Source organism: Pteronotus mesoamericanus, unplaced genomic scaffold (genome assembly GCF_021234165.1).
Source record: "Pteronotus mesoamericanus isolate MK-2021 breed Mesoamerican mustached bat unplaced genomic scaffold, CSHL_Meso_final contig_100, whole genome shotgun sequence".
Taxonomy (NCBI): domain Eukaryota; kingdom Metazoa; phylum Chordata; class Mammalia; order Chiroptera; family Mormoopidae; genus Pteronotus; species Pteronotus mesoamericanus.
The window spans coordinates 16,663,084-16,689,310 of NW_026554999.1; the positions used below are offsets into that span (position 1 = coordinate 16,663,084).

The window sequence follows — 26,227 nt, forward strand, 5'->3', positions numbered from 1 at the left end:
GTTTAAGAGAATATGAGACACAGAACAATCTTTCCACAGCCTCCCTCCCTCTGACTAGGCTGGGGCTTTTAAAGGTCTCCTTCACCCTGTCTCCTAGGGATATTTAAAGGCAGCTTTTATGAGACTCTATACTGTCTTTTATGTTTCTCTTGTGGTTTGTTTTGTTTTTTCTTTGTGATTTTATATATATATATATATATGTGCGTGTGTGTATTTTCTTAAAAAAGCAATAGTCCTTTGGTCCCTAAACTCTAAGGAATGATAAGATTTTTAAAGAAGTAAATCTGGGCTTCCCTTGCAGAGAAGCCCTTGGCACCCCCAAGGCCCTCTGCTGGTTCCCCTCGCCGGTCCATCCTCAGCCAGCCCCAGCTGCCCTGCCAGCCTGAGCTTTATGCCACAGGCATAGAACAACCCACTTGATGAAGACAATCCTTAAAAGTGGCCTGAGCCCGAGGCGCTGGCCTTGGGTCCAATCCACTTCCGTCTGCGGCTGCTCCTTCAAGAAGGGCTGCTTAAGTGCTTCTGTGCTTTTCCTCTCTTTTCTTCTCACTCTTCGGTATCTGTTGTTGGTATTAATTGATAAGGGGCAGGGAAGGGGGTGGGAGGCAAAAATCAGTCTGGAGGGTGAGATAAGAGCAGCTTGCCCCGTGGGCTACATCTTAGGTAAGTGTCTGGGCCTCTCTTCCAGGGGAGCAGAGCTGCAGCAGGGCCGAGGCAGCAGCCTGATCCACCGAAGCCGGATCCTGGGTCCTGGACAGATGACCCCAGCCCAGCACCCACCCCAGAGGGCTCCTTGGGACAGCTCAAGTGAGGCAGGGCCATGGGGACCTTCTGAGATAGCTATTCTCTAAAACTCACAGGCAGCCGGCCCTGCCAGAAACCTAACAGAGCCTATCATCTCCCTCCCCATCACCCACCAGGCCCTGCAGATCCTGCTTCTTCAGTGTACTTGCTTCTCTCCTCATCTTCATGTTAACTGACATTTCCCCAGCCCTTACATCATGTTTCTTCTTTACCTAAACTCCTCATGGTTCTCTACCATCCTCAACATGAAGTCCAAACTCAAGGCCTTCAAGACCGTTCACAAGCTGGCCCAAATCTACTTTTCTGGTCTCATTCTCCATCCCCCTGCTTTGCCCCAACATGAATTCTCTACTCCCATGCCCCCTTCCCCCGTGGCTATCGCTGGAGTAGAAGCAACTGGTTGGATCTTACTGTTAATTGTGTCTCTCAGACTATAGGAACAGGAACGTTGTCTAATTTATCTCAGTCCTTGGATTGAAGGGAAAACACGAAGTCTCCAACTATGGATTCCTCCTACCTGCTGGCTCTTCTCTCCCAGAATTTTTCAGAGGTGGGTGCCCCAACATCCCAAAGAGAACATCAAAGCTGAGAGGGTCTCCACCACTCAGGCCCCATCTGCCAGGGGTCCGCCAGGACTCACCTTTCTGTGGCTGGTCAGTGAGAGCAGATCAGTAAGGCCTGTTGGCATCCTTGGGCCTCTTTAGCTGGACCTTGAGCCTCTTCATGCCAATTTGAAAGCCATTCATGGCCTGAATAGCTGTCTGGGCACTGGTTGGATTGTCAAAGCTAACAAATCCTGGGGGTTTGGGCACAGGGGTTAGCGGGGAGCTCTGCCTGGCAGGGCTCCTTTGTCTCTGACCAGCCCCGTCTTCTCTCTGCCCTCAGGCCAGTTCCATCAAACATATACCCCATTGTTTGCACATACATGTACACATACTCATATGGGCAAATGGCCCAAATTTCGTAAAAATGTGATTCTTGGAAGGACAGGAAGTAATTCTGAGTGTGTATGTTGGTTGGGGTGTTTCCCTGTCTTTTTCTAGCATGGGCTGACTCTCTCCCTCCACAGCTCCCATTCTGGTCCTCTGAACTGCAGTTGCAGTTGGAAGGGATTTCTGGGTCCCAGACCCATACACCTCCTGTCTTGGCTAGGCTCTAAAGCCTGGCCTGATCAAGCATCTTTCAGACACATGACATTCTCAGATAAACCTGAACTAGACTTGTTCCTGGTCTGGGCTTAGCCCCATCACTGGTCCCTGACCCTGTTTTGGGTTACACACTCAGCCTTTGGGAATCATGGACTTATGCGGGAACACTCTTAGGCTCTGTAAGGAATCTCATGGTTGCGAGCAGGAGAAGCCCAGGGATGGGACACAGCTTACCGAAACACTTGCTCTGGTTGGTGGCTCGATCCACAAAAACTTTGGCAGAGACAACAGCTCCAAAGGGCAGAAATGTCTGTATGAGTTCTGCATCACCAAACTCCTGAGGCAGGTGATAGATGAAGAGGTTACAGCCTTCCGGGCCTGCAGGAACAGCAGTAGGCTGGTTCAGGGGAGGGACTCTGAGTCCAGCCCCACCAGGCCCTGATCCCTAGCCCCGTCCCTCACCTTCTTTTTGTTGCTGGGGCAGGGCTGAAGGCTGCTGGGAAAAAGCTGTGTTCATTGGGGTGTAGGCCGATGGATAGGCTGCTGGAGACAGAGGTGGGAGTGGGCAGTGAACTCCAGGAGCCACCTCCCAAGCAGGGTGCCATCTGCCTGGCCACCTTTGACCAATTCAGCCCAGTCCACTGTAGGGGTAACCCTCACCCTTAGACAGATGGTTCAGGGGTCGGGGGATGAGAGGTAGATGTCTCAGAAGAGAGGTACCCCCCATTTCCCTACTCCTTTCTGGGACCCTTCAAACTTCCCCCCCTCCACCCAGGCTGCGTAGAGCCCAGTGAAACCTGCGTAGTGGTGCATCCCAGCGTAGGCCTGCTGCAGAGGGTCAGCCACGCCGGGGTTCTGGGCTGGGGAGAGAGGGGCACAAGGTCACAGTGAAGGCAGGCTGGCGGGGCAGGGTCCAGCGAAAAGCAGCAGGGAAAGCGAGAAATCCCTTCCCAAGGAGGCCACCTCGCCCCGTTCCCGCCCTCCTCCCGGCCCCCGACTCCATTTCGGGCGGATTTTGGTGGAGCGAGGTTGGGGGGTGTCCCACCTGGGTAAGGGGAGAGCCCATTATTGTAGAGAGTGTCGGAGACCGGCTGCCCGTTGGTCTGCGGGGTCAGGGGGCCGAATCCATTGACTCCGATAGGCGCCGGGAGACCCGGGAGTGTTCCGGGGCCGCCGCCCGGAGGGGAGGTGGCTGCAGGTGGCAGAGGAGGAGGTCGCAGGGTCACGCCACAGCCTCCCTTCCGCCGCCCATTCCCCCCCCCCCCCCCCCCCCCCGCAGCGGCCCGCCCCCTGTTCTCGGTACCTGCTGCGGGCAGCAGCGGCGCGGCCACCAGGCTGAAGGCCGCCACGTGCTGCATCTGTGCGGCCACTGCGGCCACCTGGCCTAGACCCGGGCCCTGTGCCGCCGCCAGCAGGGCCGCCTGGTGCTGCAGGATCTTTGGGAGGGAAGAAGGATGTGGATGGCCCAGTGCGGGGAAGCTGCCCCTGCTTCCGACCTCCAGCCGCGCCCACCCACGGGTCGTCAGAGGCCCAGCACCTACCGCCGTGGTGTAAGCGCCACAGGCCCCGAGCGGCAGCGGCGCGGGGTGGAAGGCGCTCAGCTGACCCGCCATCTGCTGCATCCGACGCAGCGCGCGCTCCCGGTCCGTGTCCGCCAGCTTGACCACGAGGCTGGATGAGGCGCCCTGGGTAGGGCAGGGGAGGCCGCGGTGGCCGGTCCAGACCCCAGCCCTGGCCCTGGGCCGAGTGCCTTGCGCATCAGGCCCTTTCCTGGGGCACTGATCGCATGTGGAGAGGAGAAGCCCGTCCCCACCCCACCGGCCTCACCCTCGGACCGCGCCCTCCCTCACCGCCATGGTCCGGCTGCCGTGCAGACTCTGGATGGCCGCCTGAGCTTCCCCCTGACTCCCAAATTTTACAAAGGCACAGCCTAGAGTGAAGACAGAGGGATTAGGTCAAAGAGGCAAAAAGGTCACGTGGCCCAGAGTGAGGCAGGATCACCAGGAAATCCCGAGATCAGCTCAAGTCACCTTTACTGGTGCCATCTGGGCTTCGCAAGACGGTACACTCCTCAATATGGCCGAAGGGTTGGAACAGGCGTCTGACGTCTTCCTCGCCCTGCTGCTTCCCCAGCATCCCCACAAACAGCTTTCGGTCCTCTGGGGGACAAATCCAGGGAGTGACTTAGGGGCCCCCAAGTCACTCCCTGGATTTGTCTCCCAGAGGAGAGGTAGCTCCCACCACAGCCTAGCTCGGAAGAGATGTGGGGAATGAGAAGGTGAGAAGGCCCTGGGCTACAAGGGTTGTGTTTTTGTTTGTTCTTTTAAGATTGATTGATTGATTTATAGATAAGGGGAAGGGAGGGAGAAAGAAAGGGAGAGGGAACATTATATGTGGTTGCATCTCTTGCGCCCCCTGCTGGGGACCTGGTCTGCACCCAGGCATGTGCCCTACTCTGGGAATCCAACCAGCGACCCCTTGGTTCTCAGGCCAGCGCTCAGTCCACTGAGCCACACCGGCCAAGGCAGGAGGCGTCTCTTTGTGGGTCAGGATAACCTACAGACAGATGTGGAGGAAAGGAATTCAACCCAGATTTCCATCAGGAAACCCCGGGTCCTGAAAAACCCAGGAAGACTCACTGCCGCTCCTGTGAAAATTGATTCTGTTGATACCTTTGCTTAGGTAGAGCCCTGTATGCATCTTTTGTATGTTTGAGCTTTCTGTCCTTTATGTTCGGGAAAGGCTGGCTATTTTGGACCAGTTCAGCCCTGTTAAGTGAGGCGGGCCTCAGAGGAGGCCTTTGGGTGTGGGGAAGAGAAGTACACCTGTGTGGGTTAGCCTGATGGTCGTGGATAGAATCAATGTCCCTTGCTATTCAAAATCAAGAAGGGTTCTGGATCAAAAGGCAGCACCAGAAGCACTTGTCTCATCATACAGTCTCATCCCCAGATACTGAAATAAGGACTCCCCAACCCCAGCACAAAACTCAACTTGGGTGTCCCCAAAGACCTAAAGAGGGGGTAAAGCTTGGGTTCCTGAGTCTCCAGCATTAGCACCTTCCCCACTATACTTGCTGAACCCCTGGTCCCTTTTCTTACCTCCCATCTCCACCACTTCCTTTCCTCATTGAGCTGTCAGGACCCTCACTGAGCCTGCTGCCTGCTTTCTGACTTCCCCTCTTCTTCTGCTCTGATCCCTCTCTAGGGAGAACAAATAGACCTGGATGGCTGAGAACAAATCTGATTCCTCCCTGTGTCCACCCTTCCTCCGGGAGTGGCAGAGGTACCAGGAAAGGAACTGCAAGCTGGGCCTGCGTCCCTTGGAGAATGCTGGAGAGCTGGGGCTGGAGACCAGGGCTCAGCTGCATATCCAGCAAGCCAGGCCTCCGGAGCGCTAATCAGGAACCTGGAGTATAAGGGTTTAGTCCACAGGGCCTTCTGTCAAAGCCCTGCTCCTTTCTGCACTAAGGTAAGTCTTTGAATTCAGGATGGGGCTTTCTCTAGGTGATACAAGTTGGGAGAGGAGATGTGGGTGGGAATCTGGCTTCAGGCTTCACCTTCAAGGTCCTGGAGCCCAAGAAAACCCATCCCAAACTCCTTTACTCCTTGACAAGCTTGGCTGGGCTGATGGGCATCCTTGGATCCTGTGTGCAAAGGAGGAAGGTTGGTGAGGGTCAAAAGGAAGAACACACTGCTCAAAGTTAGCAGTGGAGTGAATCTCCAACTAGGCTATGGTGTGGGGTCCAGCCTATGCTTTCCTGGGTACCCTGAGATGTCTGTTTGTCTGTCAATGCTGTGTCTGTGTGAAAGGTAGGGGCTGCACTTTATGTGGCATAGGCATAGTGTGTTTCAGCAGAATCTGTCCAGTGGATTACGGCCGTGATCCTGAAGGAGAAGAGGTGGATAATGTACTTGTGACAAGAATTCTAGAGGAGGTGCTGACCTTCTGTGGTGAGAGTACAATCTTGGGGGTGTGCTTCAGAGAGTGTTAGCCATGGATCAGTGCAATTAGAACATATCACTGGCTTCCCTACTTTTTTTTAAAAAAGCTATGGAATCCATTTTTCTAACAAAAGTATTAGGATGAAGTTCAAAATATAAGAGAAAAGCAAAATTACTCTGTCTGACATCAGAAAGATATGTGTGTGTGTGCACATGCTGGAGTTGTTCTTGTTTCATCTCCCCCTAGTACCCCCTAGATGGCTTTCCAAGGAAAGTTCTTTGAAAACCACTGACCTAAAAGATAGAGAATAGAGTTCCAGAAGGTGTATGAAGAGGGACCTCCAATCATTCTATTCAGGAACCTGAGAAAATAGGAAAGGCCCTTCATGAATCTCTTGACCAGTATGATGTTTCTGGCTTTGCCTTGACATTGAAGAACAGATCTCATTTGGTCAGGAAATGAAACCCCAGAAGACCGTGCCACTGTTCTGAGCTAGGACACTTAAGAATGTCCATGTGGCTGCAGAAGGCCCAGAGGAACTGGAGAAGATCCTAGGGCCTCCAGAGTCCCAAGATTAAAGGAGCTTCCTGATACCCTAATTTATACTGCATTTGTGTCATTGGGAAGGGTCCACAAGATGATGATGGTACCTAGGTAAGATGTCATGCCACATGGATCAGCATTCAGGTAGCCATAGGTAGGAAAAGAGATTGCAAGGCTAAGGTAGAGCCCCCGGGATAGGAAAAGAGTTGTGTAAACAGCAGTATGATCCTTCATCTACTCTTCTTCTTGTTGATCTTTTCTGTGGTTGGTTGTTAGTTCAAGGCCATGTCATAGATCATGAAATTCTATGATCCTTCTTTTCCAGTGAGTCTCCCAAATTACAGATTTTCAATTTTTTTTTAGAGATTTTATTCATTCAGCTTTAGAGAGATGGGAAGGGAGGGAGAAAGAGAGGGAGAGAAACATTGATCAGTTGCTTCTCCCCCAGCCTGCAACCCAGGCATGTGCCTCAATCAGGAATCAAACCAGTGACTTTTTGGTTTGTGAGACAACACCTAACCCACTGAACCACACCAGTCAGGGTCAAATTTTCCACTTTCATTACAACACATGGACACTATAGTTCTGGGCTACTGGGCTGCACAGAACATAATATTGAAATGAGGCCAGGGTGGAGGCTAAGCTTTGTGCTTCCTGTTTCCCAGGTATCATCTTGAATCTTGGTATCCTATTTGCCATTTTATAGGGACCTTAATGATGTTTGACAGGAGGGTGATCTGGATCCCAGTGCTGTAAGTTTTAGGTGGTCCTGAAATGTGGGATACATTCCTTAAGAGACAGACCTGGTGAAAGGGAAATACAGGTCAGACCCCTGAAAAGAGCTTCCAAATCCACAGCCCTCAAGATGTGGAGGGCTGGTTAATGCCCCCAGAGAGAGATGATGATGTGATTTAGTTCAGATAATTCAGTTTTCTCCAGGCCAGACTGTACCAGTGTGGTAAAAAAGAGGAGTCTGTAAGAGGTAGGTAGGAATGTTTGAATAAAAGTATCCCATGGTTGGTGGGTGGGTCCCTTGAAAGATGGAAATATCAGACAGGGAGGCTCAACCTTCCTGAAGTGGGAGGAATTGAAAGATAGCATCAATGTGGCATTGAGACATAATTAGAAAGACACACAATCGAATGGTATAACTTCGTTTTCATGTTGGCAACTGATGTGTACTCCTTGCTCTTTTACCAAATGCTTTTTTGAACCAAAACCAAGTTGTTTGGGCCCAAGAGGCCCATCTCCATGAAGCTGTCATGTGCAGCTGGTCATACAGGTTAAGGATTATAATACAGCAAATGATGGAGTTGAGAGCTCAGAGTCAGTCCACTCCATTTTCTTCAGATGTTATTCAAGAAGAAAGGCCCTGCCTCACGTTGGCCCAGAGAGATTCCTGAGGTGCTCAAGTTTCTGGCTTCTAGGTCCCTCACACCCACTCATCTCCATGTTGGTGTATCAAAGACCTAAACATAACTGCTAAAACTATAAAACCCTTAGAAGTAAATGTAGGGGAAAAGCTTCATCACCTTGCATTTGGCAATGATTTTTTGGGTATGACACCAAAAGCATAGGCAACAAAATAAAAATAGATCAATTGGACATCAAAATTAAAAGTTTTTGTGTATGAATAGACAAAAACAGAGTGAAAAGGCAACTGCAAAATAGAAGGAAATATTTTCAAATCATATATTTGATAAGGAGTGTATATCCAGAATATATAGAAAGCTCCTACAACTCAGTGACAACAATAAACCAAATAATCTGATTTAAAAATGAGCAAAGGACTTCAATAGACATTTTTGCAAAGAAGATATACAAATGGCCAAGAAACGTATGAAAAGGTAATAACAACACTAAGCATTAAGGAAATGCAAATCAAAACCACGGTGAGCTAGCATCTCATACCCATTGGGATGACTGCTGTAAACAAACAAACAAACAAACAAAAATAACTAGTGTTGTTGGCAAGGATGTAGAGAAATTGGCACACTTGTGCACTGTTGGTGGGAATGTAAAATGATATAGCAATACAGAAACCAGTGTGATGGTTCCTCAAAAAAATAAAAATAGAATTATCGTGTGATTTAGCAGGACCAGTTCTGAGTATATGTCCAAAAAAATTGAAAATGGGGCCTCAAAGAGACATTTGTGCATTTATGCTCACAGTAGCATTATCCAAAGTAGGAAGCAACCCAAATGTCTATAAACCAATGAATGCATAAACTAAATGTGGTATATAAATGCAATAGAATAGTATTCAGCCTTTTAAAGGAAGGAAATTCTGACATATGCTACAACATATGTAAACCTTGAGGACATTATGGTAAGTGAAATAAGCTAGTCACAAAGATAAAAACTGCATGATTCCATTTATATAAGGTATCCGGAGTAATCAAACTCATAAAAACAGAAAGTAGAATGATGGGTATCCGGGGATTGAGGGAGGATGAATGGAGAATTGTTTTTTAATAGGTACAAAGTTTGAGTTTTGTAAGATGAAACAATTTTGGAGATTGATTGCACATGATGTTAATATAGTTAATGCTACTGAACTGTACGCTTAAAAATGGTAAAGATAGTAAGGTTTGTTGTCTCTATTTTACCACAATTAAACAAAAACAAAGTAAAGCAGGGCTTTAAGGGTGGCTGAAAATAGGGACTTAGACCAAGAAGGAACTGTCGTAGTCCTAATCCAGGAGAGACTGGAGGTGAATAAGAAAAGTAAACCCAGCATGGCTTCCATGTTCCCTTTAAAGAGAACGTCATTGATTATTTAACCTATTTCTGTACCTTAGGAATCTTGGATGCAGAAATATTTGCTAAGTAAAAAATACAGCAAAGTTGGGAAATGGAACAAGCAGAACAATCACCATTGTGATTTATGACTTTATTGATTTTTTACTATGAAACTTGAAAGAGAGGAAAGGATATACAGGAGTTTGATGATTTTGAAGATTTTGCTTTAGGATTAAAAAATGATTTTCTTATAAGATTGGTACTTGTAACTTAACTTATTTTTTAGTGCTTCCATACTAGAAATACCGTAAGTTAGGAAAAATCAACCAGTCTCCATGTTGAAGAGCAAATAAAGTAGTCCTATTTAGTTATTATTGTTCGACAGATTTGGAGATCTCTAGCTCTGACCTCCTATAATTTGAGGTTAATGTTTTTGAAATACATGAACCTTGAATTTTTATGCAGGCCAACATTTTAATATTTATATTCAAATAAATCCAAATGCTGAGGGAAAAGTTTTTGGCATTATGTATGTTTACTCTAGGAATGAGTGCCTTTAGTATATTAGGAGATAATTTTATTTAGGAAAATTAGATGCACTGTTTTAAAGAGTTTACTGCTCAATGCCCCAGGATGTAAAATATAAGCATGGAGTATGGAGTATATGAATAGCTTGAATTTAGCTGCAGAATTTATGGGAACTGGCTGGGATACATTAAAAGGCTGTTATAATATAGCTTCATGAGGACCTGGGTGACCATCTGGGACTCCAAGTGCCACCAAGGCTGCAGAGGATAACTATGAAAGAAGAGGACCCCAGCACCTTCTCTCAGGCAAATCCTGTTGTGTTGCTACTATTATTGCATTGTAAGCATTGAATGCATGTGTTACCGATAACTTCTAAAAGTAATACAGTGTACAATGTGTTTAAAATATAGGTTATTTCAACCACGAACATCATGTCTATTCATTAAAAATAAGAGACACACTACTCTGTTGTATTGGCATCAAAATTCAAGAGACAGAATGTTAAAGTAACTATTTTTGTTTAAAAGCTTATATGTGTGTACGATAGAATATTCCTGTCATGGCAGATGGAAAAAAAAAAAGGAAGACTTTGAGTCAAAGAAGCAAACCTGTTAGGTTTTGTTAGACTCTCATAGTGCTGATCCACTAAAAAAAAAAAAAAAAGAGTTCATTGTCAACATTTAGTACAATTAAAATATAAATTTTTATTAAGTCATCACAGTTTTGCCCATTTACTTGACTCCTGTAGCATTTCGGCTGGTTACCCTGTTTTATGGAAAGAAAAACCTAATAATCCCTTCCAGAAGAAAATGAAAGTTTATATTTGCCTTGATACCCCTTCATATTATGTCTGTTTTAATACCAGCATTCTTATCAGATATAGAAATCATTATTAGTCAACTGTAAAGTAAGGGGTTTAATTTCAGGAATATTAAGGAGTATGTAGGCATACAGGCTCCTGTATATCAGGACAGCTGTGACCATTAACTCTGAAGGTTTACAGAATGTTTGGGATCACAGAGATAAGACTTGAATGGGAAAAGATGTCCCACACTGGTGTCAAATGTTACATTTCAAAAGCAAAATCCAATATCATTGTTGGGTTTCTAAAGCATTAGTTTGTGTTAAAATTCAGCAGAGAAGTGAGCTCACTTTAGAAGAGATATATGGTAACATTGGAGAAAAGGAACACATTTTGATTATTAACAAGATTTTGTAACACAGGTCAGTTTGTAGTAAAATACTTATAAATTGTAAAGACCCAATACTTAGTACATATGCCTCCCTTCTCTCAAATATGTAGCAGGGAACATTTGGAGACTTGAAGTGGGAGCAGAAAGGAATTGAAAGATCTCATCATCTGAACAGGCAAAAAGCATTATCAATGGATGCATTTGCAGTATATGCTCCTTAAGACCCATCACTTGTCAAAAAATACCTGTGTAATACATAACTACTGAAATTATGAATTCTACTGCCAGGCAAAACTCTTTCAGCCAGATTTGCCTTTCCTGCTCTCTTGAACTGCTTTGAATATGAACAGGTATTGAGATGTGATGCCACATACACAGAATTTGTCAATGATGTGACACCTGAAAAACTGGGTCAAAAAGGAATAGATAAATTATAAAACTCAGGCTGATGCCACTGGTTGGGGCTGGGGACCAGGACATATGTGCCAGACAAGCAGAAGCGTTACTGTCACGGAGGTTTCCTTTGTGAATCTGCCCGCACTCTGGATAAGTTGTGTTCAACTCCAAAGAACAGGAGAGCCCCCAGCACTGTGGACTTAGTTCCTGAACCAGATTCTAAGTTGCATCATGTTTTTATGAGCTCTGTACATGCTATTCTCTTTGCCTGAAATACTTATTTCCCCTCCCTCCTTTTTCTATTGACTACTTCTTGTTCATCCTTGAGATTTCAGTTTAAATATTTCTGCCTCTGGGAGTCCACCTTGACCTCCCAGACTAAGCTAGGCATCCTTTGTTTGTGTCTGGGGGACTTGAAAAGCACTGATCACATTGAATTGCAACCTCTTCTTGTCTGTATGCTCTCCTCATTCCAGAGCTCCATGAGGCCAAGCACCAGGTCGGCCTTGCTCACATCTGTTTTCCTAATGTAGTATACGTTACTTAGAAGATGTTGGTTGGATGCCTGAATAAACCACACCCCAACCTATTGGCTTCTCAGCTTGCTAATGTACTCTCAGGTGGCCGCTCGGCTGTGGGACTCTCTAGTGTTTGTGGGCAGGGCATGGATGATGGCCAAAAATGGCCTTGATGCCTAACAGAGTTTCAAGCAGAAATTCTTGGGACAAGTGAACCAGAGGTTTGGTATGCAGCCTGGAGCTTCTCAAAGACCTTTCTGGAAAGAATGAGATGGGAAAAGAGGATATATGTGTGGAGAGGAGGGAGGAAGTTTGGAAATATCTCTTCAAGGCAAAGAAGGGATGATAACATCTTGATGGGAAACTGAGAATTGAAGACCAGAGGTCAGAGAATCTTAAAGGATGAAAGAAGGATTTCTTGGAAGAACTAACTACAATGGAACTATGGAGCTACCAGAGCCCCTTGTACTGAACATGAAGTCTGAGAAGGTGTGCAGAATTAGTAGGGGTCAATAAATGTTTTTCAATTGGGTTCCACTCTCTCCCTGACCTTGGGCAGCCTCTTTCACCTAACAAAGCCATGGCTGATCTTGGGTAAGGCAGGCACAGTCTTATCGAAGGGAGAGAATCAGCAGACATCAGCAGGCAGTAAGGCCCAAGGGCAAGAACGACAGCAAGAACTGACACCAGATGCTAGCATTGCTTTCCTAGCATGGAAGCTGGCCAGAACACGGCTGGTCATCAAAAAGCAGGCTCAACCCCTTCTGTCCTTAAGAAGCATTGGTCTTTCTGCACCAGGACACAGTGCAGCTAAAAACTTTCAAAGTCATTCCATGATCTTTAGCATCAAGTCGAATTCCTAAATATGGCTACAAAGTCTGTTATACCATCTTCGACCATGAGTAGCCAGGCAATTGCAGTGAAGGTATGAGTGGCTCCAACCTAGAGTGGACCGGGTTCTCTGCAATCACAAGAATCTGGAAAAGGAGAATAACTCCAGCCTTGTTCTTCAAACAAAGAAGAATCTGAAAAAACAGGAATGAACTCTCTCCACAGGCAAGGTAACAAGAGCTCCCTTCCTCTGTCTCCAGCACCTGCTTAGGCTTTTCCTGCCTCTTTTGGGTTTAGGGACCCTGGGACCTCATCCCTTCTTAGTCTGAGCTGGTATGGTTTAGGTGTTTCTGGTACTGAGTAATTGTGGACCCCACTTGTCCCCCTGACCCAAGGAGATTCTAGTAATAGACTACGCATAAAACTGACTCCAGGAGTGAACCCACCATCCCCTAAATGGGTGATACCCTGAGGGTTGTCAGGCAGGGAAGTTACCTCCTCGGCCCTCACTGGCAGCCGGCTTCACTTGGATTGGACGATTCATCTGAAAGACATTGGACCAATATACCCAGTCAGCATGACTGCCTGGCCCTCAGGCCCCTGGTTTCTCCATTCTTGGCCCCCTCAGGATCTAAGCCCTGGCCCCTTTAAACTGCACTGCACCCCTCTCACACTGAGATTTTCATCCAGATTCCTTCCTTAATCCCAGGAATTTAGAAGGCGCTGAAACCTAAAAGGTTGGGTGATAGAAAGCTAAGTGGCAACCACAAGACAGACTGTGGAGGCTGAAGAGATTCTCTTGCCTTGAGCTCTGGGCAGGGACCATGTGAGGCCTGTCCCTCTGGCTCCTGGACTTCCTTAGGGGCTTTGGGTGGGAGAGTAGAACTTATATGGCAGATTTGTAGTTTGTGCTCTAATAGGATATAATTCTATGTGTCATCTAGATTAAACAAACTGGGAATCAGACTTAGTGCTATGTATCCCCAACTCTGCCATTTAATGGTTGTATGACTTCCATTAAGCCACCCTCCCTGATTCAACTTGTTAAATGGGGAAAACCTTGCCCAAGCTCTGTGTCACCATAGTTTCTACCCCTCAGTCCACTCCCTGGGTCCCCGTCTCCTGAGGATGTTGGAGTTCTCCAGGCCATCATCCTCAGCCCTGTTCATTCTGCTCCTTTCATTCTTCCTGGTTAATCTCATCCACACCCAGTAGCCTTAGCTACTGTCCCCACAGGGATGACTCAGGGCTCTGCATATCCGGCCTATCTTCCCTTTTGAGCTTAAGACCCATGTGCACAGCTGCTTGCTGGACATCCCCACTAGAAAGTCCCACTAGCAACTTCCACTTGACACACCCAAACCAGAGTTCATCTTTTTGCCCAGACCCGATTCTTCTAGTCATCTAAGCTATAAACCTGAAAAACAGCTTTATTCCTTCCTCTATCCCTTCCCCCACCAACCAATTTACCTTCTAATTCAGGGTTTCCCTGATCAGTGTTGGATAAGGGCCATCTGGGAACCATATGAAACTCTCAAACTGGGGGAGCTGTATAATTTGTAAAAGCTCCTAGGTGATGTAAATATATAGGGTGGAGCAAAAATAGGTTTACAGTAGTGAGTATGTAAAGCACAGAGTTTATTCTTGTACTCTAATTTATTAATTATTGTATTATTTATCTGTATTACAACTGTAAACCTACTTTTGCCCCACCCTGTACACCCCACGCATCTCCATCCCTCAACCACCCTGAGAGAATTCATGATTGAATCCCCATCTCACCTTCCTCTCATGGGTGTTGTGGGGAATCGCATGAGATAATGGGGATACAAAAGGTCTTTGTAAACTGCCAAGAGCTGGGTGCGTAGTATGTGAGGAATTATTGTTGGGGGCAGAGAGCTAAATGCCAGGAGGAAAGAACAGCGGCCTTCCTGGTCATGGGAAAGGGTTACTTGATGCCCATCTGGCCTGAGAAGGTGATGATCTGACCCTCTCCCCTCAGGAAACGCACTGTTTCTGCACCAATCAGGGGCCACTCCATCCTCTACCAATGTGGTCGTTGCCGGGACAACAGGCAGCTTCCTGTTACCATAGGCACAAGTGCTACCCAGTAACCATGGCAACGCCCTGGCAGTCACAGTTGAGCAATTTCCTTTGGATCAGATTCGGGGCGGGGGGGGGGGGGGGTGAGGAGTGGGGAGGGCTTATTAAAAAAAAAAAAAAAAGGAAAGGAAGACAAGCCAAGCCTGAACCTATGCTATTTCCTTCTCACCCAAGGCTCAGGTTCTTATATGCTCTGACACACCCACCCGCTGGTAGTGGAGCACCCACAGTATACCCAGTATACCGTGCTGTGGGTGGGGGCTTAGACACCAGCAGGACTGAGGCTGTAGTCTAGAAGGGATGAGAGATTAATCCAAGCAGATCAAGGCAAGCTGGACAGGTCTGGACTGGCCTGGACCAGGGACCGGAAGGACAGGACCTGTCCCTGGGCATGGCCACCTGTGATTGTGGAAGAGAGACCAAGAGATACAGCCATGGAGAGCAGAGACAAAGGGCGAGATGAAGAGACATAGGAAGACAGAAATGATGAGAAAGAGTAGGAGACAGACCTAGAAAGTGGCAAGGAAAGAGAAATCCTGGTGGAGATGGGATGAAAATAAGGGGGTAAAGGGTCAGGAAGGAAAGGCAGGGAGGAGAGTGGTAGGAGAAAGGAAAGAGGAGTAGTTCGGGGTTGGGGACAATGAGGGTGAGTAAGACCATAGTTATTTTATAAGTTCTTCAATAGATCCTGAGAATTTCTCTCTGGAGCCTAGTGTGATGAGCACATGTGACAGCAATGATTTCCACCACAGCTGCCTCCCTGGCTGGGTTTCTGGGGAGACGCCCTTTCCTCCTTCCCCCACTCCACCACTCTGTTGGAGAGTGGGCAGTAGGTAGTATGTACATGTCCCACACGGACCTGGCAGAATCCAGGAGTCAGAGCCTTGGCACCTAGCCCTTCCAACACTTGGGCATGCTGCCAGCATTTCCTGTACTCTGTGAAGATCCCACCGGCAGCTGGACCCTTCAGGGGAGACATTAATGATGATGGGAACCCTGTCTTCAAAGTCTCACAGAGGGGAAGATAATGTCACCATTTGCTGAGAGCCTACTATGTGCCAGGTCCCCACCTGGGGCACTTTACATACATTGTCTTGAAAGTCTTTCCAACACTCTGCCAGGTAATGCCATTGTCCCCATATTATAAATGAGAAAGCTGAGTCTGATGAGGATAATCACTTGTCTAAGGTCACATGCTGGCTAAGTGTTTGAGCTGGAATTAGCTCCTAGTTTTGTCTGACACCGAAGTCCATGATTTTTGTATTGTACTGCTTGACTCTGTTCTTAAGTCATGAACACAAGTAATGGGGCACAGAGAGACCAGAACCTTAGGAGGAGTAAGGTAAAGGGCTCGGGGAGAAGCTGACTCCAGGAGGATAGGCTGACTCAGGGAAAGCTTCATGGAGGAGGCAGACTTGCTGTGGTGGGTCGCTTGCAGGACTGGAGTCATTGAACCTTGTGGAGATAATGGAAGAAGTTGAGCACCCCGGTGCCTTGTCTGAATGAGGAGCAAGCGTTGTGGCAGGCTCCTGGCATGGAGGTAGCCAGCGTAGAACAAATTACTTTTGAGCCAGACAGATGTGGATATAAATCCTGAATTTATCACTGGCAACTTATCTAAGGCTCCTGAGTCTCTGTATCCACATTAGTTAAAAGGAGAATCAGATCTTGGTAGGTGCACCAGATAAAATATGGGCGCTTTTTTTTTTTTTTTTTTTTTTTTTAATGGAAGGATGTGAAACAAAGGCAGGGGCAGGTTGTGAAAACTATGACAAAGATTTTGACTTTGTTGTATTTCAAAGGCAATAAGGATACAGGGAAGGATTTTAAGTTGGAGAATAATCTTATGAAAGATCCCATGGGCTGTCACCATGCAGAGAAAAGATTGGAAAGGAAATGATTAGAGGCAGGAAAATCAGTGACACAGGTAAGGGGTAAGGGTAACCTGGAACAAGGCAGGAGGAAATGGACCGATTCAAGAGATGTTTTGGAAGAATTAACTGAACTGAAGTTCTAGTGGGTGTGGGGACTGAGGGAGAGGAGGGAATGTTGGCTGATTCTCAAATTTATGGCTTAGGTGTTGGAGGAGTTGGCAGTTTGGGAGTTTGAAGGTGCAGTGGAAGTCCACAGGGGAGGAGCCCAAGAGGATGAGGCCAGACTTGGGCCCTGTGCCTTCAGTTTTCACTGGGAATTGGATAGGGAGGACATCCAGCATTTGGGTATACTCTGTGTGGCTGGAGGAGAAAAAGGGTTGCTTATATGAACTGCCTGGACAACCCTACTCTGCGTGGTTCTTGCCACAACCAGGGGATAGACGTGGGAGTGGGGTGAGGTAATCATCATTCTCCTTTGGAGAAAAGAAGGCATTGTCTCCTTTGCCAAGAACTTTTCATGGGATCTCAGGTGAGCTCTTGCCCTTAGTTGAGCAGCTATTCCCTTATAAGTTTCCTAGGTGGAGTCCAGGCTCATGTCTCCTTCAGAGCCCAGCCCTGGAGGGGAAATCAAGAGAGACAATGTCAGAGAGGAAAACAACCTACTCCAGGCAGTGAAATGGAGAAGGTTGGAGGAAGCACAGATACACACAAGGCCGTGGTCCTTCTGCCTCCCTCAGCAGAGGGAAGGCAAGACCCTCCTTCTCTCTCCTTGACCTGGCTAAAATTCTTGCTTTTAGGCTCAGCATTGCCCCCTTCAGACTCTTCCATCCTGATGCCACCTCCTCCCTCCACTCAGCACTCATGCCCTCAGTCCTTTCCTCCACCATGGGAAGAGTGTTTATCAGAACCTTTCCGAAGAAGGGACCACAGATAAGTCTAAGAGAGATGTTGTGGGTGCAGAGACGTGTGAAGCAGAGAAAAAGCAAACTTCATTTTCAGCACTTTGTTCTACCTCACCTCCCTCCTCTAATTTAAACTGCTGCTCAAGTCCCATTGGTTCTAGCATCTATATAGATATCCTCGGGGCCATGTTCTTTTCCCCATTCCTGCCCTATTTCCAGCTCCAGGTCAGTGTCATCATTCATCTGCACTCAAGGAACAGCGTTCTACGGGTCACCCTGCCTCTTATGTTGCTTCCTCTACAACCCAACCTTCACACTATTGCCTGAGTGATCAAATCTGCCAGTGGTTCCCATTGCAAGCCTCCCACTAAATCCCAAGATCCCAATCCCAAGACTGGCAGTCAAAACTTGTGAGTCCTGCCTTCCCTGTTGCCCAGCATACATAATCCTCTGCATTCACACAGAGCCTTCTCCATCTTTGCCAGGCACCTTCCCTGCCAGTTCTCACACTGTCCCCAGAAGTCCAGAAGTGCCCTTTGTCTTTTAGGTTTCTAGACCCTCAAACATGATGACATATGATCATGATCGAGATCTGATAGCATCTCCTTTGGGAAGTTTCTCTTTCTTCTTTCCTCCCGATGCTTCTTTTACATGCTCAGATGTAAACCCCGCTGAGTTATTTCTGGGCTGGAAGCTCCTTGAGGGCAAAGGCTCTGACTTACTCACTGAGTGGCTGTTAGCATGTGAATGCTCTTGTGTGAGTTAGAAAAAGTGTGCCACATCCTCTGGGTTGATAGATTGCTCATGTGCTAATGTTCATGACTAGGCCAGTAGAGTATGGCTGGATTTAAGCCTCTATTTGCCCTTTCCACTCAAACTGTTTTGTGTAAGTCACAACCTGCAAAAGCAAATGTACTCAGTTGTGTCTGTCTCCTTCACAGTGTTTGAAGGGATGGATGCCCAAGGGAAAGGAGGTTATAGGCATGGAGAGAGATAAATAAGAGGGCACTTTGTGAAGATGGGTCTGAGGTTGGGCTTTACCTACTGCAGAGTAGATTCTGGAGACTAAAGTGGGGCTGAAAGATGTAGCTCCAGCCTCATGAGGAAGAAGTTGCAGAAGATAGGACAGGTCACTGAAATCTGAAGGAAGCCATGAGTAAGGAGCCAAGGTTTCAGAGGTGACAAAAATTATCAGGGGACAGGTGGAAGGGAACAAATGAGAGGTCCCAGTCCAGCAGTTACCATGAAATTTCCCCTAGGGGTTTAGGCTTTCTCTTTGGAATTGACCCAACAGTTCCCAGACTCACATTGATAGTCCTGCCTGTCCCCAGGAGCCCAGATTGATATTATTCCCCTTCCCCAGCACATGGTAGCTGTGTCCAAGACTCAGTACTTGCAGAGAGCTGGGTGCCCACCTCCCTCCATGCTGGTGGGCGTGAGGCCAGGTGACTAAAGCTGCTGTTGCCCCTGGCAGGCCCAGAGGAAAGATTGATGGCACAGACATTGTTGGGGCTGGCCAGCAGAGCCATTGATTTTCATTTAGGAGAATTAAATATTAATTTTCACTTTGTTAAACTGGAAAGGGTGAATAAAGCCAATCCTGGCAGTACCAGAGCAGCCCGGCTATGCTGGAAGAGTGCAAATGAAAGGGTGGGAGGGGGCAGGTGTATCCAGTCACCAGGCCTTCCTGAACTTTAGAGCCCTGCCTGCCACCAGGTTGGCTCAGGTAACAGTGAATGAGTTATAGAGCCAGACTATTTGGCTTCGATGCCCAGATCTTCCCATTAGTAGCTACATGAACTTGGGCAAGTCACTTGTTTTCTATGACTCAGTTTCTTCATCTGTAAATTGGAATGTCAATAACAAAACCTGCTTCATAGAGCATTTTGAACGTGTAAAGCTTTGGAGTCAGTAAATGTTCCCTCTTATTATTTCTCTTTTATCCCCCAGAAATTATCCCAGTGGTCTAGGGCTTAAAAACCCTTATACCAGGTGCCCTCAGCCTCATAGAGTCTCTTAGGTGTCCCTTATCTCGTGGAGCCCTGTGGCTGGTTGAGGAGGGGTTTTGTTCTCCCAAAGTTCATCTTAGTTTTTTTCAGTGCCTTTTGTTTGCTTTCAGGAAAAAGTCCAAAACTCCTCAGCCTGGCAACCAAAGGTTGCTCTTCACCCACTGCCCTCGGTGGACCTTCTCTCCAGCTTGGCCTGTGCTCCCAGGGGCCCTCCTCACACTTCTCACTTCATTGTACACCTATCCTGTTTCTTTTGTCTCTGCACCTTTACCATGCTGTTTCCTACAAGAAATGTTACAGTTTCTCTCAGTGACAATTCTAATTTGATCAGCATAAGTCATTTACTCCCATGACTGGATGAATAATGACTTCTACTCCTCCTACTATTATGGATGCTGTTATTATTATTATTACTACTACCACCACCAGGTAACTACAGAGTGCTTATTGTTTACCAAGCACTGTGTGAAGCACATTTAATTATTATAACAGCTCTATAAGTTCAGTTTTACAGATGAGGAAGCTTAGGCTTGGAGAGGTAAAGACTTGCCCCGAGTCACCAAGTTAATGAGTGGTGGGGCCCGATCCACACCCAGATCTGCCTGACTCCAGCGCCTGCCCACAGAGGATTGGGACGGTGATAAGTTGGCATCACTTGACACTGAATCTTTAAGAGGTTCAAACTGCTTCAATGACTAAGATTGGTTCTAGGATCTGACACCCCATTAACAGCTTGATCAGCTCTAGGCAAAGCTTATCCCATTGCTGGCCATCTGTGATTCAAAGGGATGACTCCCTTATACTGAGCTCAAATTAGTGTGTCTGTCCTTTTTACTCACTGGTCCTGATCCTGCCCTCTGGGGCCACCCACAAAAAACCCAGTCCTTCTTTAGAACCTGAAGGTGGTTACCCCCGCTCAGAACAGTATTATTTATTGAGATCTTTCTCTATAACAGGCACTTGCTAAGCCTCAGTTAATCCTCATGAAAGCATAGTGAGCTAAGTGTTAGTATAACCCACTCCTTACAGATGAGAAAATTGAAGTTCAAGAAGCTAATCAATGTAGCCAGAGATACAGAACTGGTAAATGGCAGAGCTGGGATTCAAATCCAGATCTGTGAGACTCAAAAACTAGTACTCAATTATTATGTCAGGATGCCTACCCATTAAAACCCCCCACTAAACCTTACCTTCTCCAGCTAAATATCTCTAATTTCTTCAAACTATCATCCCATGTGTATGTATATATCATCCCATGTATGTCCCATCATGGTTTCTTTATGGTAGGCTAATGACCCTCTCAAATCTGAGGCTTACAACTGGATATACTCCTAATTTTGGCCTGTCCAGGGCATTTCAGTAGTGCTTTTGTTTTAGACACATCTCTTCTTGGATAAGAGAAAATGAGGATAGGTAGTATGACTGGTTCTTGGTGAACCTATGATAGGTTCCTAACAGTCACCCTTTCCTTCTTGCCACATGTCAATAGATCCTACTTTGCCTTTTGTTCAGTGATTAGCCATTAGTCAAGGCCACTTTAGGTGCCATTAATATGTAATGGCCTAGCTGCTTGTAGAATCAGCTCTCTCTTAACTTTAGCCAAGTGTTGAGGTGTAGGGGGAAGGCAGTCTTGGTGAGTCAAGGCATCCCAAAAAACATTACAGGAAGACGACCAGAGGGACGTGCCATCAAGGACCCTAGTAATGGAAAAAATGCAATACAAAGACCAGCAGAACCCCTAACTTATATCTGCATACATGCCCACACCAGTGAAAAGTGACACCTGAAGCCACGATTTTAGCCAAGGTGGAAAAATTATATTGCCAACAACAGTGACGTCTCTCCTGAAAGATGGGGACAGACACTTGGCTCAAGGGTCTAGAGCCCATTTCTTTGAGCCATATGACTGGATATAATAACCTGTAGCTGTTCAGGGCACAAGTAAACCCCCTTCTACAAAGATGTTTCTGCTGCTATTTTCTGGTTCCAATCCAGCTCCTACATGCTGCTTTACCATGCATGTAGGGTATGTCCCCAGCCTGAGGTGATTCCCATCCCCCAACACTGGTGGACTTACCCCTGGCAGGGTCTTCTGCTCGTGCAGTGCACTCTGGGCCTTGAGAGCAGAGTCCCGGGCGCAGTAGGTGAGGAAGGCACAGCCTGGGGAGGAAGAGGCTGGCTCAGGGGGTTTCCTGAAACCCCCGAATACCTTTCCTGGAAAGATCCCATTAAGTCGACCAACTCAAGGCCACTCTCCTTTAAACAAGGACACTGCTACCTTCTCTGAAGGGAGAGGTGCCTATGTTTTAGGCTCTGACTCCTTTTCATTTGCTCTTGGTTTCCTGCCTAGGGAGCACATGTACTCACACCAATCACATACTCATACAATCCCACATCTCGCCTCACCACTCCAGCCATAAATCCTGTTGGGATTAAACCTCCCCAAGCTGCTTTGTCTTCAGCATTAACCCCAGCCTTTCCCTTTCTTTTTGTATTTATATTTACAGAGTCTCCCAGAATCAGCCTTGATTTCTTCCCAACTCAGTTTCAATGGGAGGAAGCATAAGAGGAGGAGGAAGGTTGGGATCCAAGCCCAGAACCCCAAAATTTCTTAACACTGCCTTCCTCTAAGTTTGAAGCTAAGGAATGGGTTTATATGAGGCTTGGAAGATGAGGCTATCTTAAAGGTTTTCCACTGGTGGGGACTTCCAGTGACCTCCAATCCTCTCCAAGGAGCTTCATCTGTCAACTCTCTCAAGGCTTCCAGATAAGGCCTAATCTGACTTCTTTAAAAGAGCCAGAATATATAGGGCTGAGTGGTCTGGGTTCAACCAAAGGGTCAGTCCTATACCTCTGTTCATCCACAGAATCTGTAGCCTGCTATGAAGCACTGAGACAGGGATCTGTTTCTTGCCAACAGGCATTGAGAACTCCCTCATTCAGGAAATATTTATTGATATTACTTACTTATTTTGGTGGGGCATTATGATGGGTTTGGGGTTAAAGTGACAAGATAAACACATTCTCTGTCCTCATGGGGATTATGTAAAGGATCATGAGGGACATGGAACTAGGTCCCAGGAGTTGAGCAATGTCTCAAAGAACATATTGAGTTCTCAATAATAATAAATAGAGTTTAATCAGGTGACAAGGAGGGTGCTCCTTATTTCAGGCAGAGGAAATAGCACATGTGAAGACTCAGGCAAGAATTCAGTGTGTTGGGGAAATGGATGGAAGGCTAGTATGGTTGGAGATTGGTAATGGGCACAGAGTGGCCAGTTAGGTATGAAGGATCAGGTCCTCGATAGCTTTGTACACCTCAGTCTGGATTTTGAACTTTTTCCTAAGAGCAGTAGAGAGCCACTAAAAGGGTTTAAGTAGGGTTGTGATATAAGATCTGTTTCTAAAAAGAGGTTTTGAGTGTAGAAAGTAGGAAGACTGAAGGAAAAGAAAGTAAATATGAGAAAGAGCTTGGTGTAGTTTTCCACTTAGACCTCAGTAGACTAGAAAGGCAAATGGGAACATTTTTGTCCTATTTCTTTTACGTGGCTTCCCCCTTAAGGTGGGAGCATAGCTGCCATTTTTTGAGTGATAAGGACCTTAGAAAACTCTTGGGACAAACACTTATTGGTTTTCCATCAATAGGAAAACCGAAGCCCAGAGTGTGCCAGGGGCAGGATAGGGTTGGGATCTCTTAACTCCTAGGCTGAGGTTGTTTTCAAAGCACCGTGGCTGCCTCCCTCTATACCTATTCGCCAAAAGGAAAACTGAGTAACTGTGGCTTTTGGGCATCACTGTTGTTGGGGAGAGGGTGAGGAAGATGTTGGCTTGGAGACCCTCCCTGATCATCTTGTAAGGCAACCCTGCCTTGGAGAGTGGTGGGTTGGTTTGGAGCTAAATCACCAAACACCTGATTCTGCTTACATCTCTGCTCCCACCTTCTGCCATCATGCCATATCAGCTGACACCAGAAGTGGGCAGGGGCTGGGGACCTCTCTGAAGGGCTCAGGGACTCAGTTGATGCCTAAAGGAGCCTGTGTGGACTACTTGGGATGGGGGTGGAAGAATGGAGGGATGGAAAGACAGAGAAGCATGTAAAGACAGATGAATAAAAAAATAGGAAGAATTAGAGCTAAATGGAGGGAGGGAGGGGTAGAGGAAAGGCGGGAGGAAGGAGGCCATGAGGAAACAGTTCAGAGACTGATGGTGAAAAGAGTGAGAAGAGTGGGGATTAAAGGTACTCTATACACTTCCTTTATTGTAAAGATGACCCCAAAAGATTGCCTTGTATTTACATACTGAAATAAATGTCTAAACAATAAGGAAATAAATATCTGTGGATGGATGAACAGCCAGGTGGCTCGACTACATTAGAAGGAATCTGGATGGTATAATCTTGTCCTTTTATGCTCCATTTACTAAAATCCCAGCCCAAAGGGTAGAAGATGCACTGCTACCTAGCTGGTCCTAGATCTTCCATGGGCATTTATTTTCCTAAAGTCCTTTTATCAGTGTGCCTAGAAACCCCCCAAGACCTCCCAGTTGAAAAGACGTGACAGCCTGATTACAGCTCTCAGCCCCTAGGAAAGGACCTTTAGCTATTACCCAGGGCCCACCACTTCTTCCCTGGGAAGATCATGGAGGAGGGTTGGTGAGCTTGCCCTCCTCCCAGCCAAATCCAGAAGCTGCTGTATGGTGAAGGTAAGGAGAGGTGGGGTGTTTCTCCTCAAGTCATTTCCTCCCTCCACCCATATATGACATGTAACTATGGTGCCGTTACTCCAGCTAGCCTGGACAGACTTCTGAGTAAACAAGCCTCCTCCCTCTCTCTACAGGAAGAAAGGGGTGTGGCTGGACAGGACTATGGTGTCTCTGTCTCTCCAGTAAGGGCAAGGAAAAGACCCCTTTCTGCCTCGTCAGCCTGACACACCCTAAGGCTTTGGTCCATAGGCTCTGGTCAAAGGCTTGTCTGTGAGGGAGGGAAAGTGAGAAGCCATAGGAGGACTGGGGAAGAGCAAAGGTGAGGCACAAGATTGGGGAAATTAGAAGCTGAAAGGAATGTGGGATCAGCTGAGAGGAAACCAAAAGGTGGAGGGAGTTCTGAGCTGAGGTCAGGGTTTTGAACTCAGATCAAAAGAGGCAAACAATGTTGGGATCCTGGCAGGGGACAGGAGAGATTTACTCTTAAACCTGAGGGTAGAATTAGGAGCTGAGAGCTTCCTGGGAGAGGAATTGGATTTTGTGAGTTAATTAGGCCTGGGTTCTGAAGGAGGGAGAGTTTGGATCTGTGACATTTCAGGTTGTCAGTCTAAGAGTTGAAAGAAGGCCCTGGAAATTGGCTGGGTTTGGAGGCCAGAATGAGGGGCGCAAGTCCAAGATATGTGTGTGGGTGGTTAGGCCTGATTGGGGTGGCACCCGATGGGGGTGTTCAGGAATTATTAGGTCCAGCATTTGGGACACCAAGGGTATTAGAGACCTAGAAGGTGGAATAAGTTTCCGAATTTCAGGACTTGGGGTGTCTGATGGGAGAAACGGAGGGAGGTCCAACTGAAAGGTGGGGACTATTGGGATGGAAGAGATGAAGGGTGGGAAGTGGAGGTTAGAGTGCAGAACATGTCAGGGGACCAGAGTGATGATCAGAGGGAGCATGTCAGAAAATTCTGGGTTGGGGGCTCTGTGTTCTTGGACACTGAGTTGAAGTGAGGCTGGTATTGGACCGGTGTTGGACTGGTAGGGCTAGGATTGGGGTTGCAGTTGAGGCTGGAGTTTGGGCTGAGCCGAACTCTAATCCGACTGGGGCTGGGCAAGGCTGGGCAGAGTTGGGCAGGGTTGGGTAGGGCTGGGCTGGGCTGGGCTGGGTTGACCCCGCGCACCTTTGTGGAGGCCGGTGAGCCGGTCCTTCAGCACCGTCAGCTCGTAGATGCGGCCGAACTCCTCGAACAGCGGCTTCAGGTCCTGCTCGTCCAAGCCCCGCGGGATCTGCCCCACGAAGAGCTTGATGGCGTCGTGGTCCTTCATGGGCACAGCAGGACCTGGGTTTAGCCCGCTCATGCTGACGCCGCTGTCCGCGGTACTGAAACCCGGGCGCGGGCAGGGACCGACGGGCGGCGCAGACCCTCCGGGAGCCGCGGCCATACCCCAGCCCCGTCCGCCCTCCCCCCTGGTCCCACCGGTCCCGCCGGTCCTGCCGTCTCCTCCCTGGACCGGTGGCGAGGGCCAAGAGGAAGGGGGCGGGGCCCGGCGGGGAGGGCGGGGGGACTGCACAGAGGGCGGGGTCCCTGGTGGAGGGGAGTATAGAGGGTGGGGCGGACTAGAAAGGGGCGGGGCCGTGGGCGGGGCAGGCCCGGACCGAGCCGGCGGGACACTGGGGTCTGGCTTGAAGTCCCCGCGCGGCGCACTCTAGGCTCCCACCCGAGCTCTCCCGGAGCCAAGCCCTGAGCTCCAGACCCCGTGCTTGATGACGTCAGGGAGCTGGCCTTGGAGTCTACGCAAATAATTTGCATAATGTGGGAGCAGCGGCCAATCAGAGCTGGAGTTGATCGGGCTCTGCCTGGGGCGGAGGGGAGGCTGGGCTCACGCGCTCCTGCTCGCCATGGCAACCGGACCTTCGGATGCCCTGTGTGTGTCTAATGTGTGCGGGCGTGGCCGTGAATCGCGCTTGTGCGCCTCGGACAGCGTGAGGGGAAGTAGCTTC

The 26,227-nt window shown here is 47.7% G+C and overlaps 1 protein-coding gene across 6 annotated transcripts; it reads right to left on the minus strand.

Annotated features, from left to right (window-relative positions):
* Positions 1–1,472: 1,472 nt before the first annotated feature.
* Positions 1,473–25,668, minus strand: CELF6 (CUGBP Elav-like family member 6). Of its 6 annotated transcripts, none has more exons than XM_054583684.1 (13): positions 25,407–25,551; positions 21,611–21,693; positions 13,141–13,189; positions 3,983–4,111; positions 3,803–3,882; positions 3,494–3,637; positions 3,256–3,388; positions 3,184–3,186; positions 2,998–3,144; positions 2,750–2,812; positions 2,415–2,495; positions 2,248–2,330; positions 1,473–1,601 (listed from the first exon to the last, which is right to left on the minus strand). In XM_054583684.1, the coding sequence occupies exons 1-13, from the start codon at positions 25,549–25,551 to the stop codon at positions 1,473–1,475; spliced, it is 1,269 nt and encodes a 422-aa protein (XP_054439659.1). The 6 variants fall into 6 exon arrangements, with proteins under 6 accessions (XP_054439659.1, XP_054439749.1, XP_054439391.1 ...); XM_054583774.1 differs by having other exon boundaries at positions 2,415–2,500; positions 2,749–2,812; XM_054583416.1 differs by lacking the exon at positions 3,184–3,186 and having other exon boundaries at positions 1,473–1,600; positions 2,187–2,330; positions 25,407–25,668.
* Between the last annotated feature and the right edge of the window lie 559 nt (positions 25,669–26,227).

Excerpts from the sequence above, each read along its gene's own strand:
- CELF6 (XM_054583416.1), bottom strand. The coding sequence starts at position 25,668 with ATGGCCGCGGCTCCCGGAGGGTCTGCGCCGCCCGTCGGTCCCTGCCCG. Across the intron at positions 3,638-3,802 it reads ACGGCAGCCGGACCATGGCG|GGCGCCTCATCCAGCCTCGT; the intron begins GTGAGGGAGGGC and ends TGCCCTACCCAG. Across the intron at positions 2,813-2,997 it reads TGGGCTCTCCCCTTACCCAG|CCCAGAACCCCGGCGTGGCT; the intron begins GTGGGACACCCC and ends CTCTCTCCCCAG.